Source organism: Callithrix jacchus, chromosome 15 (genome assembly GCF_049354715.1).
Source record: "Callithrix jacchus isolate 240 chromosome 15, calJac240_pri, whole genome shotgun sequence".
Taxonomy (NCBI): domain Eukaryota; kingdom Metazoa; phylum Chordata; class Mammalia; order Primates; family Cebidae; genus Callithrix; species Callithrix jacchus.
The window spans coordinates 32,641,542-32,661,305 of record NC_133516.1 but is presented as its reverse complement, the minus strand read 5'-3'; the positions used below and the strand labels follow the sequence as shown (position 1 = coordinate 32,661,305).

Genomic DNA, 19,764 nt, shown 5'->3' with positions numbered 1-19,764 from the left:
AATAAAATGCTAAATGCTACATATTATGACAGTATAAGATTAGAAAGAGGTGAGCAAAGTGGGTCATGCCTGTAACTGAAGCACTTTGGGAGAATGAGGCAGGAGGATTACTTAAGTCCAGAAGTTTGAGACCAGGTCAATCTAGTGAGATCCTGACTCTACAAAATTTTTGCTCTACAAAAAAGCAAAAATTAGCTGGTCATGGTGGCTCATGCCTGTAGTCCCCATTACTTGGGAGGCTGAGGTGGGGGGATTGCGTAAGCACAGGAGTTTGAGGTTATAGTATGCTATGATCATGCCACTGCACTCTAACCTGGGAGACAGAGGAAGATCTTGTCTCGAAAAGAAAAGAAAAAGAAAAGATTAGAAAGAGAAGACAAATAATGCAGGAGAGATGAAGACAATGAAGGTATAGTTATACTGTGAATTTTTACCACGCAGGCATTAAAAATAATAGAGTATTATAGAACCATGGAGAAAATACTTATGATAAAAAGTGATTAAGAGGCCGGGCGCAGTGGCTCACGCCTGTAATCCCAGCACTTTGGGAGGTCGAGGCAGGTGGATCACGAGGTCAAGAGATCGGTGAAACCCTGTCTCTACTAAAAATACAAAAAATTAGCTGGGCATGTAATCCCAGCTACTCAGGAGACTGAGGCGGGAGAATTGCTGAGCCCAGGAGGCGGAGGTTGCGGTGAGCCGGGATCATGCCATTGCACTCCAGCCTGGGTAACAAGAGCGAAACTCCGTCTCAAAAAAAAGTGATTAAACAGTACCCCCGCTATAATTACAACTAGTGAAATGTGTATAGAGTCAAACACTAAATAGGGAATGTAGAAAAGTGAAAATGTGTGGAGCTGAGGTGTTAGGATTTGAGCTGGGTCACTTTGTTCTACCATCCATAGTTTCTTCCCATTTGTAAAAGAGAGAGTGTTAAAACAAACAAACAAACAAACAAACAAAAAACAAACAAAAAAAACAGAGAGAGTTGCTATGGGCTATAAGAAGTGAGTGAATTGACTATACCAGGTAATTTTTACCTGCCAAAACCAGGTAAAAATACTCACTGACAGAGTATTTTTAAAGTAACTGCATATTGCAAATCTAGATATCCTATGTTTATACCTCCTACATTTTAATCTGTAATTGTGTGGCAAAAGACAACAGATTAACAAGTCCTCTTACCCTTGTCACTCCTCTGTCTTTTTTCTCTTTGCCATCTCTTTTAGACATTTCCTTCTTACTACTTGACTTTCCTTGACTGGGTTTTTTTTCCTTGATCTCTTCTTCCTCAGGTAATCCAGGATCCTGGGGCACATAGACTTCTTGCTGCGATACAGTTGGAAACAAACAAGTCTACAGAATGTTTTGGTTTCCCAGCAATTCCAGGTCTAAGAAGCATAGTTCCCTTCTAGGGGAAGGGACAGCTCTTTTACTTACAAGCCTAAGATGAGTCCACATCAATCTAAAAACCCACTCGAGGGACCAGGAAACATTCAGACCACCCATTGTCTACTTTTTCAAGAGCAACACTGTTCTTACCTGTATTGCCACAAGGCACTGATTTTCCATATAGGTAATCAAGTTTTGTTTCCATATAAACTTTCCACTTTTCAAGCAATGAGCATCCAGATAATCCAGGAAATAAAATCCGCAAAGTAGCAAATTATGGAAGCTTTTCTTAAAAGGATCATTGACAGAGTTTTTAAAAAAAGCCCCAAACTCACCTGGGTATTGGGGTCATAATAAGTTCCTGCCAAGGGGTCATAATAGTAGCCAGTAGCGGAATCATATATGTAGCAGTCAGATGATGCTAAACGTAACAAGATCAGAGCCAATGTTAGTCTCTGTCTGATGAAGCCCTTTCTGGAGACTCATCAAGAACAACCCAAGAATTAGGGTGGCCAACACAAATGGGTGCATCTATAGATGTCTCTCTCTCTGGATGAGCACCCTCAGTCAACAGCAGATCTTGCCAACTGTGATCACAGATGTCAAGTAACGAGTAGCAAGTCAAGCAAAAGAGAGCAACAGAAATAAAACAAAGGTTACTTACACTGTTGTCCTTGTCGATTTGTATCTGAAGACCAGTCTGAATTTCTGCCACCTCCCCTCCTATCTCGGAAATATTTTTTACCCTATCACAGAAAGGCAAGTTAAAATTACAGAACTATCTAAGAGCCATTCACCTTAACAGTCACCCACTGAAGAAAATTCAAGATCACCCTTTCAGTCACCTGAGGATTTTAATACAGGATTCCCCACTTGTTACAGCCTACCTGATAGTAATGCATGTGGTCAGAATGGTCCCCAGAATCACTTCTGCAACAGATAACACAAAAATTCTTAAGTCTGCTACCAAAAGGCACTTGACAAGTACTTAATCCCACAGTTCCTACTGAGAAATTCTCTATTCCCCATTTGCAGGAAAGGAACCAACCTAGACAACAAGAAGGTTGGGTGGGGTCCAGATGCTCCTGAAGGAAGGAGCAGTAGTAAGACTCATAAAAAGCCAAGTACTGGAGCAAAACAGCCGTTAAGTGGAGTATGCTAGAGCAAGATATGGCCCATATTGGTAAGCCTGTTTCTCTGATATGACCATTTCCAAGTTACCACTCCTGGGTCAAGATGAGTGAAGGAGTAAAGAGGAATTAGATTTCTCAGGGCTATGGCAATATGAACAAGGTCAGGGAAAGGAAAAGTCAGGACAGCATTTTCCTAGGATTGCAAGAGGCAAGAATGTATTGAGATCTGTCTGCACATCCAAAACTGGACCACCATTTTTTTATTAAGAGATGGGGTCTTGCTGTGTTGTCCAGGGTAGAGTACAGTGGTTATACACAGACATCATCATTGCACACTATGGCCTGGAACTCCTGGGCTCATGTAACTCCCCTGCCTCAGCCTCCTTAGTAGCTGGGAATACAAGTATGTGCTACTGCACCAGGCCACTTGGGACCCAAAGATACCAGACAGTCTAAAGGGAAAGGACAAATGTACCTAGTATTATTCAAGAAAGAAAACAATTTGAGAGTCAGAACAAGTTGGGCTTCAGAAAAAGAAACAATAAACACATAACTGAAGCAGTCCACGTTAGGAAAGCATCATGCCTTACTATCTTTCCATCCAGGAAAAGAAGTTTCCTCCCAAAAACACAAGTAGGGGCAGCATAAGAGATCCTCGCCCTTCTGTCTTACCTTCGTTTTCCAGTGGCCAGGTTTACAGCCACCATCTTCCCATCAATACTAAATGGTGGATCAAGGTTCTGCAAGATCTTCACCACACGAAGAGCTTCCTATAGAACCAAAGACACACTTGAACCCAGAGACAGAAAAAGCCAGAATCCAAAGACAGAAAAATTCTCCTTTGAAAGAGAAATGAACATGAATTTTCTCAGAGGGTAAATTTACTACATTATATTCTGGTCAAAATCTTAACAGTAGGAGAATACTGGCAAAAACAGGCAACTTTTAATGAAGGACTGATTGGAATAGGAATCAGAATAGATAATAGATGTCAATTCTAGCCTAAACTTCAGAAATTCAAATCCTCTTTTTTTTTTTTGAGATGGGGTTTTGCTCTTGTTGCCCAGGCTGGAATGCAATGGTGCGATCTTGGCTCACCGCAACCTCCGCCTCCCGGGTTTAAGCGATTCTCCTGGTTCAGACTCCCAAGTAGCTGGGATTACAGGCATGCGTCACCACGCCCAGCTAATTTTGTAATTTTAGTAGAAATGGGGTTTCTCCATGTTGGTCAGGCTGGTCTCGAACTCAACCTCAGGTGATCCGCCCACCTCAGCCTCCCAAAGTGCTGGGATTACAGGCGGGAGCCACCACGCCCAGCCCTAAATCCTCTTCTTTTAGGCAGTAACTATCATCAATTAGATCCAGTTTACTAAGTTCCTTGTGACTTTTGAGCATGAAACCTAAGAAATATCAATGACTTTCATTATTATTTTCACCTTAGTTCCATAGAAAAAGGTCCCACAATTAAAAATTTAAGCCACAGGGATCTATTAAATACTTTGAGGAAAAAGAGGAAATGTTTTATCATCAAATATAAAACCATCAGTGGCTGAACAAAATAAATTAGAAAGTTCACCAAAATCTTGAAGGATTCAGTACTCAGATTCTTCACAAGCAAGTAAGTTGGAAACAGTAAATGACACAAGACAAAAATGAACCTGGAAAACCACACAGGATTCTAATTTTTGAGGGCAGTCACCTCACCTGAATCAATGGTAAATCCAAAGGAGAGAGCAAGACGGATTATGGTACAAGGTAGCACACAAGAATTCAAATGATCAAGAAATCCCTCAAACTTTCTTGAAGGTTCTTTAGCCATCTGAACCTAGACCAATCCAAGGTGGAAGAAACTCACCGCATGGGAGTCAAGGTCAATAAAGCCATAGGTATGGCCCATAGGGCCAGTTCTGTTCTTGATGATACGAACGTTGGCAGTAGTAAGGCGGACATAGGGCTCCAGCACTTCCACTATCACCTCAGGTGGTGTGGAACGATAGATACGCTTTAGCATGATGGCTGAACCAACCATAGATGGAAAAAGAGCAACAAAAGGGAGAGAAAGAGAAATTTTTGAAGTTTTGAGTCTGTCATTTTTCACTACAGATACTACTAGTAAGGCTGGTTCTGTAAAGAAATGCTCAACAAATAAATACTGCATACTTTTATTCACCAATACTTAGAAATCTAGAAATCGGCCAGGCACAGTGGTTCACGAGGTCAGGAGTTCAAGACCAGCCTGGCCAACACAGTGAAACCCCATCTCTACTAAAAACACAAAATTTAGCCAGGTACGGTAGCAGACACCTGTAATCCCAGCTACTTGCGAGGCTGAGGCAGGAGAGTCACTTGAACCCCAGAGGCAGAGGTTGCAGCGAGCCAAAAATTGTGCCACTGCACTCTAACCTGAGCAACAGGGCGAGACTCCATCTCAAAAAAAAAAAAAAAAAAAAAATCTAAAATCATGCCTTACTGGATTCATATAGCAATTTACTATTTGAAGGGCATATCTTTAAGGAATATAGTAAGGTCCACAGAAAGCAATGGCCTCTGTCATCAGGCCATGCACAAATCTCTTAGGGTACTGGAAAGCAGATAGCTCCCAGACACAACATTGGTCATCTATGCTCCATCTGTGATGGTCACAGTCTGGTATGTGCCCTGACAAACCACTTACTTTTGCTCTCTCCATCCTGGCGTGTCTCTCCAGACCATGACTCTTTCTCTCGGTCTCTTCGGAAAGTTGGCCCTTCCCTTCGAGGAGGCAGATACCTTTCTGCTTCTCTCTTTTGATGTCCTAAGCGGGACTCTTGTCCTTCTTCCCTCTTCCTGGGTTCAGGGTCCTTATCAGCTGGTTTTAGGGGCTGGTTGGGTTGTTTTTCCAATGGTGCTGGTATAGATGTTTTCTGGGGCTGAGGGTAGGTTATTAATTCTTGCTTGGCTTCTGTCACTAGTGGAACAGAAACAAAGAGAATCCCTAGAAGGCTTTATAAACAACAACAACAACAACAAACCAGTACTACTGTAATTTCTTCTTACCTGCCAGCAAATACTCATACTAGAATTTTTTTTGGAGATGGAGTTTTGCTCTTATTGCCCAGGCTGGAGAGCAATGGCATTATCTTGGCTCACTGCAATCTCTGCCTCCTGGGTTCAAGCGATTCTCCTGCCTCAGCCTCCCAAGTAGCTGGAACTACAGGCACATGCGACCACACCTGGTTAATTTTTATTTGTAGTAGAGATGGGGTTTCACCATGTTTGCCAGGCTGGTCTTGAACTCCCGACCTCAGATGATCCACCCATCTAAGCCTCCGAAAGTGCTGGGATTACAGGCATGAGCCACCACGCCTGGCCTCTAATTTATAATTTTACTGTTATTTTAACAGATGTTTTTCTCTTGAAAATCCTGAAATGCTTACACGGTGTAAAAGAGAAAACAATAGAGCAAATTATTCCTAACAACTTCAAATAAGTGGAGGTGGGAGAAAGATTTGCCACATAGACTGATGCCATAACTCTTTTCCAACCTAACATCCTTAATCCTTAAATGTATTCCAAATAAAAATATACTGACCTCTGGTCAGCTGCCTACTTAGCCACTTTAGCCTAGGAGCCCACAATCCTATCTTTCCTCTGGTGAAACTGAGATCTGAAATCATTTACTAACAGATCAGGTTAAGTTGGGAATCTAATGGCAATACATATATATACATATATATTTTTTTTCTCATTCTGTTGCCTAGACCGGAGTGCAGTGGCATGATTTTGGCTCACTACAACCTCTGACTCCTGGGTTCAAGTGATTCTCGTGCCTCAGCCTCCCAAGTAGCTGGGATTACAAGCATGTGCCACCACACCTGGCTAATTTTTGTAATTTTGGTAGAGACAGGGCTTTGGCATGTTGGACAGGTGGTCTCGAACTCCTGACTTCAGGTGATCCACCTGCCTCGGCCTCCCAAAGTGTTGGGATTACAGAATTAGCCACCGTGCCCAGCCCAAACTGCACTTTTAAAAGGTTTGTAGGCCACGTGCAGTGGCTCATGCCTGTAATCCTAGTACTTTGGGAGGGTGAGGTGGTCGGATCATGAGTCAGCAGGTCAAGATCACCCTGACCAACATGGTGAAACCCCATCTCTACCAAAAGTACAAAAATATTAGCTGGGCATGGTGGCACATGCCTGTAATCCCAGCTACTCACGAGGCTGAGGCAGGGGAATTGCGTGAACCTGGGAGGCAGAGGTTACAACGAGCCGAGACTGCGCCACTGCAATCCAGCCTGGGTGACAGAGTAAGACTCTGTCTCAAAAAAAAAAAAAAAAAGATTTGTAGATCAACTTGGATTTAGGGATGATAATTTTTTAAAGCCAAGGAAAGCATGAAATTTGTTTTGCTCACCAGGCACAGTGGCTCACGCCTGTAATCCCAGGACTTTGGGAGGTGGAGGTGGGTAGATCACGGGGTCAAGAGATTGAGACCATTTAGGCCAACATGGTGAAACCCTGTTTCTACTAGAAATACAAAAATCAGCTGGGTGTGGTGGTGTGCACCTGTAGTCCCAGCTACTCAGGAAGCTGAGGTAGGAGAATCACTGGAACCCAGGATAGCCTGGCAACAGAGCGAGACTCCGTCTAAAAAAAAAAAAATTTGTTTTGCTCAATGCACAAGATAAAAACTGCTACCACTTCTGCCACTCACCTTCCCTTGGGTTCTTGCAGAATGAACAGGAAGATCGGTGCCCACCAATGCTTGCCTTACACTGCAAGGAAGAAGGAAAGAATTCAATTTGACAGAAAACATTTTAAAAAGCCTATGTATATCTAACAAAGTAAAACCTCCTAAAAATGAAAGAAGCCATATCCCAGATTGCCTCAAAGCTTAAAAAAGGAAACTGATAGGTCGGGTGTGGTGGCTCACGCCTGTAATCCCAGCACTTTGGGAGGCCGAGGCGGAAGAATCGCTTGAACCCAGGCGGAGGTTGCAGTGAGCCGAAATTGCTCCACTGCACTCCAGCCTGGTGACAGAGTAAGACTCCGCCTCAAAAAAAAAAGAAACCGATATTCAAAAAAGAACTGGCAGACAGGATCTGATGAGCTATTGTTTGAGAGCAACATTCAACAGACACCTGGACTTTGGTGCAGCCCAAATGCTTCTGCCCCAGATAAAGATTACTATAGGAAATATGCCTAGAAAACTACTGTTAAGTGGTTTATAGAATATTATTATCCCAAGGACATTTACAGTCTGCATCCACAACCTGGGCCTGGATTGTTTGTGAGATCCTCATTCACAGTTGGCTAGAACTGACGAGAATTCAATTATCAACTCAACTCCTTTTTAAAATTTTATTATTATTTTTTTTTATAGAGACAGGGTTTTACTTGTTGGCCAGGCAGGTCTGGAACTCCTGACTTTGTGATCCACCTGCCTCAGCCTCCCAAAGTGCTGGGATTACAGGTGTGAACCACTGTACCCGGCCATCAACTCCTTTCTTAAACACTAATAAAGAGGCATGAGGTAGGAGGAAGAAGAGATGCAGGTTATGTCTTTGGCAGCTATCTAAAAGATACTAAAAGGGAACATTCACTAGCCCAGAATAAGGGAAGAGACAATCTTTAAAAATTTTTTTAGATTTTGGAGAGTCTCGCTGTTGGCAAGGCTGGAGTGCAGTGTGGCGCGTGATCACGGCTCAGTACAATCTGCGCCTCCCAGGTTCAAGTAATTCTCCTGCCTCAGCATCCCGAGTAGCTGGGACTACAGACACACGCTGCCACGCCTGGATAATTTTTTGTATTTTAGTAGAGACAGGGTTTCACCATGTTGCCCAGGCTGGTCTCGAACTCCCGAGCTCAGGCAATCCACCCGCTTCAGCCTCCCAAAATGCTGGGATTAGAGGTGTGAGCCACCCTGCCCAGCTGGGAAGAGATTTTTAATGTGAATATAATTATTCTTGCCTGCGCTTGTGAATAAAAAGTCAAGCACACCACCCAACCCTGAAACCCCTGAACTTTTGCCACTGACCTTCCAAATGCCACGAGGGACAGAAACTTGGCTGGCAGGAAACCAGAGTAAGAACCATGGAGTCGAGGAGAAAACAATAACAACAGTAGCAGTGGCTAATTTTTTTTTTTTTGAGACGGAGTTTTGCTCTTGTTTCCCAGGCTGGAGTGCAATGGTACGAACTTGGCTCACCACAACCTCCACTTCCCAGGTTCGAGTGATTCTCCTGTCTCAGCCTCCCGAGTAGCCAGGATTACAGGCATGTACCACCATGCCTGGTCAATTTTGTATTTTTTAGAGGTGGGGTTTCTCCATGTTGGTCAGGCTGGTCTCAAACTCCTGACCTCAGGTGATCCGGCCGCCTCTCACCCTCCCAAAGTGCTGGGATTACAGGAGTGAGCCACTGCACACGGCCAGTAGTGGCTAATTCTTAAATAGCACATACCATGTATCTGGCCTACTATGTATGTCATCACTTATTGATCCTGAGACTGACAACCCCAATTAACTCCATGAAATGGGTACTACTATCTCCTCATTTTGTAGATGAGGAAACTGAGGCCTTGAGAGGTTAAATCACTTGAATAAGATCACTATAATCACTTATTTCATTGTTCCCTTCACTATAAACCGATTACACACACACACACACACACACACACACACACACCCCCTTCCCAGTACCAAAGGCTTTCATGCCTCCCCATAGGGTGAGTACACTTCCTTTCTCCTTTCTCCATTGTCATCCTTGGCCATGTGTCTTCTTTGCTTTCGCCAATAGAACATGAGTCAACATGACCTACACCGGGTCTAAGAGAAGCTTTAGAAGCCAATGCTTGTGTGAATGAACTTCTCCCTTAGCCAGAAGAACACTGTCCCATATTGAGACTGTTTCTTCTGCCAGGGCGCTGGGATGAGGAGCGATGTGGAACAGACAACCCATAGTCCCTGACATGTAATGTGAATGAAGAATATGTTTATTGGGATTTGAGGATTGTTACTACAGGAGAGCTGCTGTAGTAACTACTGCTGTGTGTAAACATACAGATCAACAGAATAAAACTGAGAATCTAGAAATAAACCTATAGATTATGGTCAAATGATTTTTGATAATGGGGAAAGTGCCTATGAGGAAAGAATAGTCTCTTCAACAAATGGTGTTGGGACAACTGAGTATCTACATGTGAACAAATGAAGTGTGTGACACTTCAGCTAGTGAGTAGCACAATTAGGATCCTAACCTTAGTAGGTATAATTTAAATACCACAAAACAGGCCTGGCATGATGGCGCATACCTGTAATCCTAGCACTTTGGGAGGCCAAGGCGGTTGGATCATTTGAAGCCGGGAGTTCAACACCAGCCTGGCCGACATGGAGAAACCCCATCTCTATTAAAAATACAAAAATTAGACAGGTGTGGTGGCATGTGCCTGTAGTCCCAGCTACTTAGGAGGCTGAGACATGAGAATTGCTTGAACCCGGGAGGTGGAGGTGGAGGTTGCAGTGAGCCAAGATTGTGTCACTGCACTCCAGCCTGGGTGACAAAGCAAGACTCTGTCTTAAAAACAAAAACAAAACCCATAAAACTTACCTATTTTACATGTATGTCAGTGATTTTTAGTAAATGTATAGTGCAACCATCACCACAATCTAATTTTGAAACATTTTCATCACCCCAAAGGAAATCTAGTGAAGTCACCTCCCATTCTTACTCCTAGGGACACGGAACTGTGCAATGTATGCGCTTTTGTGTCTGGCAGAGTAGTTTCAAGGTTCATCTGGGTTGTAACATGATTCAGTACTGCATTCCTTTTCACTGTCAAAAAGTATTTCATTGTATGGATATGCCAATTTTGTTCATTCATTCATCAGCTAATGGACATTTTGGTTATTTCCATTTTTTGGCTATTATAAATCATATCACATTAACATTTGTTTTAATTACTTAATAGGTACATAATAAATTTAAAAAAAAAATTCTTTTTTTTTTTTTGAGACAAGGTCTTGCTCTGTCACCCAGGCTGGAGTACTGAAGTACAGGGGCACTAACATGGGTCACTGCTGCCTTGACTTCCTAGACTCAGGTAATCCTCCCACCTCAGCCTCCTGAGTAGCAGGGACTATAGGCATGCACCAACACAGAGATGAGTTTTGCCATGTTGGTATCAAATTCCTGGGCTCAAGTGATCTGCCCACCTCTGCTTCCCAAAGTGTTGGGATTATAGTCACGAGCCACACCTGGCTGACCTTAACACACACACTCACTCTCTTTCTCTCTCTTTTTTTTTTTAAAAAAGGATACTCTCAAGAAAGTGAAAGATAACACATAGAAAATATTTACAAATCATTCTGGGATTAATATCCAGAAAATATAAAGTACGCTTACAACTCAACAAAAAGACACAGAAACCACAACCACTCCCAAAGGGCAAAGAACTTGGTTGAACATTTCTCCAAAGGAGATATACAAATGGCCAATAAACACATGAAAAGATCCTCAAAGTCATTAGGGAAATGCAAATCAAAACCACAATGAGATATTTTTCATACCCACTAAGATGGCTATTATTAAAAAAAGGGAAAATAATAAATGTTGGCAAGGAGGTGGAGAAAGAAGCCCTTACATATTGGTGATAGGAATATAAAATAGTACAACTCTTGTCTATGAAAAAGTTTGCTAATAATAATAATAATAAAAGGAAAACAGTTTGGTGGTTCCTCAAAGAGTTAAATATAAAAGTACCATATAACCCAGCAATTCCACTCCTGGATACATACCCCCAAATAATTGAAAACAGCTGTTCAAACAAAAACTAGCAAACAAAGGTTCTATTATTCACCAAAGTCAAGAGGCAGATACAACCCAAATCTCCATCAAGTAATGAATGAACAAAATGTAATAATATCTATATTATTTAGCTATAAAAAGAAACGAGGTACTGATAAATACTACAACATATGTGGACCCTGAAAACATCCTAGGTGAAAGGCCAACACAAAAGGTTACAAAATTTTGATTTCATTTATATGAAATATCCAGAACAGGCAAATCCATGGAGATAGAAAAAATATCCAAAAAATGTAGAACTCCCACAGAACTAGTCTCTCCAAACCTACTTTTCCAAACAAGAATTCCTTTATGACCATCCTCAGGAGAGATGAGAAAACAGTATATGTCAAGGAAATGTTATTTTTATAACTGACAGAAATCATGGCACATGTCCTTGAGAAAGTGTTTCCATGCAGGTCCAGAACCCTTTATGGTCAGATGTAGCAGCTGGGAAGGAGAAATTATGAATGACCTTGCCTTGACCTCTTCCTGTTTAACTGAAGTGAGCTGAGGAAGAAGAGCTTTGTCCTTGGGAATGCATGTTAGCAGGCAGCCTTCCTAGAGATATGGAGGAGCTGTTATTCTGGATGCTTACTTCTAAAGAAAGGAATTCTTTGTACTTACTCGTTTGCAGTACCAAAAATCCAGGCTTGGTACATACTCCAGGGTAACTTCTTTGTCTTGGATCATTAGAGTTCCCTGTAAAGACAAAGACAGAAACCATCATCAACCCTTGTAGAAACAGATAAGAGATGGAAAGGCACAGAGAGCCTTTCCAATCCCCAAGCTGAAACATTTTTATAAAGAGTGAGTTTATTCACTGGTGAAAGAAAATGGCTGTTTTAAGCCACAGGCCTGGGGCAGTGTTGCAGAGCAAGCTTAAGGGAGTGCAAGGGAAGGGGAGTGCGAGAAGGTGGAATCGGTCTTCAGCCTTGGTTCTTGTAGTTTAGGGTGCTGTTCTTGGGCAGGTTATGCCCAGTCTACTTGTCCAGAGGTCAGGTGCACTCTCTTGAGTCCTGGCAAGTCCCCCACTTAGCTCAGGAGCTAGCACACTATCAAGAAACAAACTCTTCCCTCTGCACAGAGGCAGAGGAGCCCTCTTCTTTTCCATGGCTAACTCACATCTCCTTGGAAAGGTAATAAGGGCTATAACTTTGGTGCCGAAAATTTCCTTTGAAACACTGGCTGTACGGCAAAAGCACCAGAACAAAGATATACAACACAGAAGACAGGAAGAAAGGAGGAAGGTGAAAGCTTTACAGCAAAGTTACATCCTTAGAGCAGGAAACTGAATGGCTGGTGGGAGCAACAGCGGTGGTGGCAGTATCACTCCGGCTTGGAGCATACAGAGTGTGCTAGCCCTGCAATCTGAGAAGCAACCATTGGCAAGTAAGCCTTTGGGAAAGTCTGGCACAGGAACAGGTGGGAAAAGGGGCTCAACAAGCCTATTAAAGAGCTCCCTTCCTTCTCCATTTTGGACAAATCATAAATTCTATTTCATATTAAAGTTTTGTTTAATAAACACTAGCCAGCAAATAACGTGTTGATGCAGGGGGAAAAAAAATCTGCCTACTGACAAGGGACCCTCACCCACACTTGAAAGTGAACTAACCGAGAATGCGACTCTGGAACTAGCCCCTGCGCTGTGTTCATTCTCCGCCCTCTAGGGTCCTCTGTGTCTCCTCAGACAGGGCTCTGAGTTATACAAGCCATTTCTTTGCAATTGGACCTCAGTTTCTTGCTTGAATCCATACATCTGTCAAATAATGCTTTACCTCTCTGCTTTTCACATCAAAAAAGTCAAGAGAAATACACAGGATAAAATTATTGTCTTGTCAAAACCAAGGGAAAACTGCCTGTCTACCTAGGTCTTACTTAGCATCTAGTCTCTGAGAAACTATTTCCTGGCTTGTTTTCAAGGCTAAGGACAATGGTAATAAAAATTGCTAGTATTTATTAAGCACTTACTCAGAGTCAGAAACTACTAAGTACATTATCTTATTTAATCCTCTAAATGATCCGATGAAGTAACCTTATCTCCACTTTACAGATGAGGACATATGCTCCGAGAGGTGGTGTCACCCAGGTGGTGAAGGGCACAGCTGGGCTGTAGAGAAGGGATCTCGTTTCATTTCTCTTTTTTTTTTTTTTTTTTTTTTTTGGTCTGAGGGATCTCCTGTTTCATTCAACAGCTTCTGCTCACGAGGGACAGGCAATCTAGCCTTAGGGACCAATCAGAAAAAAGACAGGCTGTGTAGGCAGGGAAGGATCCGGGAAGAACCACTCTATCAAGCTCTACCAATTAAGGAAGTCAGTCAAAATGAATCCCCCCTTTTTTTCTTCAGAGTCTTGCTCTGTTGCCCAGGTTGGAGTGCAGTAGTGCGATTCAGCTCACCACTACCTCCGTCTCCCAGGTTCAAGTGATTTTCCTGCCTCAGCCTTCCGAGCTGGGACTACAAGCATGTGCCACCATGCCTAGTTAATTTTTGTATTTTTCGTAAAGATGGGGTTTCACTATGTTGGCCAGGCTGGTCTCGAACTCCTGACCCTGTGATCCACCTGCTTCAGCCTCCCAAAGTGCTGGGATTACAGATGTGAGCCACCACGCCCAGCCTAAGAGGAACCCCTTCTAAGCCCAGAGGCAGTATATAACATCTTTAAGAGCATGGATTCTGGCCTGAGTTCCCTAAATTTGAATCCTGCCTCTACTCCACGATCTTTAGCAAGGTCTTTAACTTTGTGCTTCCATTTCCTCATCTGTAAAGTAGGGACAACAGTATCCACTTCTTGGGGTGCTTGTGAAGATTAAGTAAATTCATACATGTAAAGAGCTTAGCAGAGAAAATAGTGAGGACTCAAGAAATGTTGATCATTATAAGCCCTAGGCACCAAAAAAGACCAGCATCAACAAGTGGCAGTCAAATAGCCACTCATTTCACCCTGTTTGCTTGCTAGGTAGAAGTATTTCACCACCCATTTTAATCTCCTGAAAGACTAAGCTTTCATAGAGAACCGTCACTACACACCAGAAACTATCTATGACAGTACTTTCTGTTGTCAAATTCCTGGTCCAGATCTTAGAGTTTGCTTAATCTTGCTGGCCTTTTATTTACTATCAGCACCAAAGAGTATCTGGTACCAAAAAGGAGCTTAGTAAGCTCTTGTTGAATGAATGAAATACTGAATAGAGCCAACTATCCCTGGGGGACCTGGTGCTTGGTACACAGGGGCTCTGGAGGGAGATACTGCTGTTAGAGCATACATTTGTATACCCAATCCATAAAACATGTGGGTTGTCATTTGAACAGTGAACAGCAGCCACCAGAACAAGGCACTACTGTCAATCTCAGTCACCTGCAAAGTCTGATTTAATCACTTGGAGGCATTAATGGATTCAGGTATTTCTAAGCACCTTATACTCCATAGATAACAAAAATGTTCCAGTGGCTGCGAATGACCTTTTGTTGAGGGTAGAGAACTCCCCTTGCCAGGAGTTCCCATCAGCGTGTCAACTTGGAGATTACTTTTACATCATGTGTTACAAAGGCAATGACTTCTTATTCTCACAGAATCATCTATGACTCAGGCAAACCCTTTTCTCAACCTGCACATGGTTAGATATAAGCTAAAGAATGTGAAATGGTTCTAACATCACTGTTGAAGGGTAGCCAATTGTTTTTCTCTCTTAAAAAAATTATTATTTTTTCAAAACCAAAAATGGTCAATATAGCTAATTATTTAATAAGAATAGGTAGTCATAGGACAAACCTGTCTGAGAATAATTTATGATTTGATTCCCCAGCTGCTATCATATACAGGCAACCCATATATACCAAGCATAGGTATGACATACATACATACACTGTACCCCTCCCCACTGCTGCCTTTCTCTGTATTTCACAAAACAGAGACTTGTCAGTATCTCCTAGGGAAGTAACTTGCAGGGAGTCAGATTAATGAATGGGTAGGATGATGCAATCACCTTGAGTGGATGTCCATTCTTAATCTATTATCTATTAGAGTATTTTCATACATTAGAATTTTTATTCATCATTTGATTTATTGAGTTGTTAAGCTTCTCAAGCAAAGGTATCATGAAGGCTTTGTGTCTGATGAACTAGGTCTGGCTGCTGAAGAGGTACCACATAGGCCAGGCAGTGGCTCATCCCTATAATCCTAGCACTTTGGGAGGCTGAGGTGGGTGGACTGCCTGAGCTCAGGAGTTCGATACCAGCTTGGGCAACACAGTAAAACCCGTCTCATCTAAAATACAAAAAATCAGTTGGGCATAGCAGCATGCACCTGTAGTCCCAGCTACTCGGGAGGCTGAGGCAGGAGAACTGCTAGAACCCAGGAGGCGGAGATTGCAGTGGACCAAGATTGTGCCACTGCACTTCAGCATGGGCAACAGAATGAGACTCTGTCGCTTAAATTTAAAAGAGAAAAAAAAGAGGTGTGTGTGTGTGTGGAGAGAGAGAGAGAGAGAGAGAGACAAAGAAAGAGAGAGATCGATCTATATATCTCTCTTTTTTGAGACAGGGTCTGGCTCTGCACCCAGGCTATAGTGCACAGTGCAGTGGGATGATCTTGGCTCACTGCAACCTCCACCTCCTCAGTTCAAGTTATTCCGGCTCTGTCTCCTAAGTACCTGGGATTACAGGTGTGCTCCACCACACTGGCTAATTTTTGTATTTTTAGTAGAGATGGGGTTTGCCATGTTGGCCAGGCTGGTCTCAAACTGCTGGCCTCAAGTGATCCGCCTGCCTTTGCCTCCCAAATTGCTGGGATTACAGGCATGAGCCACTGCACCCAACTAAGAGGTATATATTTGAAAGTAAAACCAAAGACCTCTCTTCCTTTCTCAGCAGTGTTAGATTAACTTAAATAAGACTAAAACCTGCTAAAATCCTCTCCAGCCATCATTTGGCAAAGTAACACACAGGTATTACTAAGTACATTTCAAGAAGTCTTACTGTGAAGCTGCAAATAGCTAGATATTTGCACTCCAGAATGGCAAAGCAAGTCCTTATTCTCCACCTAAAGACAATACCGAGGAGTAAACTCTGGGTCTGGAGGGCTGCTGATGGAACATCTACATTCCCATTTCTTTTTCATCAGCTGCTCTTAAGAGACTTCAAGATCTCATTTTCTGACTGCCTATGAGACGGAGTAGGGTCAGAGTGTTGAGACTATACCATATGCTCCCATTTTGTTGGCTCATAACCAATTCTCAAGGATTTTTTTTTTTTTTTTTAAGATAGGGTCTCTCTTCTTGTTGCCCAGGTTGCCAGGCTAGAGAACAGTGGTGCGATCATGACTCTGCAGCCTTGACTTTCCAGGATCAAGCAATCCTCCTGCTTTAGCCTCCCTGAGTAGCTGAGACCACAGGTGCATGCCACCATGCCTGGCTAATTTTTAAAATTTTTGTAGAGATGGGAGTCTCACTATGTTGCCTAGGCTGGTCTCAAACTCTTGAGCTCAAGTGATCCTCCGGCCTTGGCCTCCAGAAGTGCTGAGATTACAGGCATGAGTCATCATGCCCAGCCTCGAGGATTCTCAAGGTACTGAGAGGTGCAAGAGAAGATGGAAAGAAAAAAACATTTCTGGCCAGCTGCTTTGCATCTTTGTTAAAGATCTTCAATGCAAGCTCAGTTGTAGCTTTACTTTGTACTAAGAAAATGACTGCTGTGTAATCTTTCCATTATAGCACAGAAAAAAACAGACAAGATCAAAAGGGAAAAAGTATATGAACTTTGTGAATACAACTCACATTGAAAGACTGGCAATCATTCTTCATTGTTTTGTGTTTCTTCTAAATACAGTATGGGACTATCAGGTTATTGGTGGCTGAGAACTGGTACTGTTTATCAGAGATAGTGTATCTTTATTCACAAAACAATTTACAGTTTACAAAGGCATTCTTCACAATGTCATCTCATTAGATTCTCACAAGTAGGGCATATGGACAGCTGGGATACATGGAGTAGTCCGTCCAAGAATACAGAGTTAATTAGCAACACATACAATACTAAAAGTCAGGTTTTCTTTTCGCCATATTGTCTTTGTTTTTAAATTCCAGAAAGTTGGTCAATTCATCACACTTCCCACTTCAAAGAGGTAGCTTCTGATGAAAAGATACACACGGTAGAGTCTAAAGAAGTTTGCAGGAAATGGACTCATAGGGATTTTTTTAGAGAGATTGCCACAAAGCCCTTGTTTCTTCATAGTACTGTCAATCCCCCAAACTAGTCTGCTTAAGGTGGGCTTTCTGTTCTTAAAACACCTACAACTGCTTTAGGTGCTGTGCCTAAGATAAAGAGGGCTTAGTAAATGGCTGCTACCAGGAGTTTCAAGAACCATGACAGTCAAATGAATCTGTAGAAAGAGCAAACCCAAAGGAACAAAAGTAACAGGTTTAAAACAGATGTGTCATTTCTCTTAGTATAAAAGATTACTTTTCATAGAAATCCTTTGTAAAGCAGTCAGGCTCATTTTCTTTATGGTACGAGGCTATGTTATAGTTCAAATATTTTATAAAACCCACTATTCCCAAAGGCCAAACCAAAATGAGACAGAAGATGGAAGAAGGAGATGAAGGGAGAAATAAAGCACAGAGGCTAAAGGAAGTACAAAGAATGGCAACTCTACAGCTCTGCCTATTGACCTTCTCCATGTCCTCTATTCTTACCCAACAGGATCTGAGCTGCACTTTGAGCATCCAGGAGATAAGACCCCACTGGGATTTCCACTGAAAACAAAATCCTACTTCAGCATCCAATGTAAGGTTGAGGAGCATAAAGACACTGCCCTGTCAGCTGCCACTTCCTGTCTTTTCTTGATAGATAAAAGCACAACCAAAACTTTTACTAAAATGTTCTTGACAACAAACATTTTAGACTATATGACACCAGCAACAACCAGCACTGGGCCAAAAGCCTTATTTGTGCTCTCTGAAGCAAAACAGCTGACTATTTCATTGAGCCCTAGAGCCCCACCCAATGGGATCACAGCTGGCAAAAGTCAGAGTCTCAAGATGAACTCAGCAGCCAGGCACAGTGGCTCACGCCTGTAACTCCAGCACTTTGGGAGGCCAAGGCAGGTGGATTGCTTGAGCTCAGGAGTTCGAGACTAGCCTGGCTAACATGATGAAATCCCACCTCTACAAAAAATACAAAAATTAGCTGGCCATGGTGGCATGCGCCTGTAATCCCCAACTACTCTGGGGGCCAAGGTGGGAGGATTGCTTGAACCTGGGAGGTCGAGGGTGCAGTGAGCCAAGCTCGCGTCACTGCACTCGAGCCTGGGTGACAAAGTGAGACCCTGTCTTTTTTTTTTAAAAAAAAAAAAAAAAAAAAAAAAGAACTCTGTTTTGGGAACATCATACATTTCAAGCCACACCCTGACATGAGAACTTAAATACTTTAAAGGTCTCTGGTGCTAACAATATATTCCTTGCAGGTCTTACATGCATTTTAAAGTAAGATTTCAGTTCTAGAAAATGCCTCCTATCATGATGAAAGAAAATCAGGAATCTGTAGTCTTGGAGGTAATTCCATGAACATAGAAAGAACAGTGCCTACACCAGGAGATTCACAAGTCTATTCTAAGGTTCTATTACATTTGCTTTTGTGGGAAAAACAAAGAGGCAAAATATATAAGCAAATAAGTAAATAATCAAAAGAGCCTCAAATCTTTTCTCTTCTTGTGAGAAGATAAGACTCCATCATAAAGACAGACTGTGAGGCAGACAGGGCACTCAGTAAATTCCTTCTTTTTTTTTAAGAGATGGGGGTCTCACTATGTTGTCCAGACTGGAGTGCAGTGGCTATTCACAGGCACAATCCCATACTGATCAACACGGGAGTACTGACCTGCTCTGTCTCCAACCTGGGCCGGCTCACCCCTCCTTAGGTAAACCAAAGGTCCCCCGCTCCTGGGAGGTCACCATATTGATGCCAAACTTAGTGCAAACACCTGGTCAGCATAGCACACTACAGCCTAGAACTCCTGGGCTCTAGTGATCCTTCCACCTCAGCCTCCCAAGTAGCTGGGACTACAGGCACGCACCACTGTGCCCAGCCCTAAATCGCTTCTTACAATTTATAAGCTCCAACTATTACTCAGAACAACTGAAAACCTGACCCACTAAAATGCAAATATTTTTTAAACTTTCAACTTGTTACAATTTTATATCTTTTGGAGCAATGTTTCACCTAACATTTATAAAAAACCATAGTCAAGATTTCTCTGGTTAATAATTTGTTTCCATAGGCTGGGCATGGTGGCTCACGCCTGTAATTCTAGCACTTTGGGAGGTCAAGGCAGGTGGATCACCTGAGGTCAGAAGTTTGAGACCAGCCTGGCCAACATGGTGAAACCCATCTCTACTAAAAATAAAACAATTAGCCAGGCATG

General features: G+C 42.5%; 1 protein-coding gene across 40 annotated transcripts in view; it reads right to left on the bottom strand.

The window, feature by feature from the left end:
• Positions 1–19,764, bottom strand: part of RBM6 (RNA binding motif protein 6) — a 129,176-nt gene that overhangs the window by 15,018 nt on the left and 94,394 nt on the right. For 14 of the 40 annotated variants that reach the window (XM_078350904.1, XM_078350903.1, XM_078350920.1 and 11 more), the window contains 9 exons: positions 11,974–12,048; positions 7,218–7,278; positions 5,200–5,472; positions 4,381–4,541; positions 3,198–3,295; positions 2,280–2,322; positions 2,057–2,138; positions 1,728–1,813; positions 1,186–1,329 (listed from right to left, as the gene is read on the bottom strand). In XM_078350904.1, coding sequence (XP_078207030.1) covers positions 1,186–1,329; positions 1,728–1,813; positions 2,057–2,138; positions 2,280–2,322; positions 3,198–3,295; positions 4,381–4,541; positions 5,200–5,472; positions 7,218–7,278; positions 11,974–12,048 — 1,023 coding nt within the window. Of the gene's footprint in view, positions 1–1,185; positions 1,330–1,727; positions 1,814–2,056; positions 2,139–2,279; positions 2,323–3,197; positions 3,296–4,380; positions 4,542–5,199; positions 5,500–7,217; positions 7,279–9,814; positions 9,908–11,973; positions 12,049–12,961; positions 13,129–19,764 lie in introns of all 40 variants that reach the window. The other 26 variants (XM_078350897.1, XM_078350896.1, XM_078350906.1 and 23 more) reach the window with 5 other exon arrangements.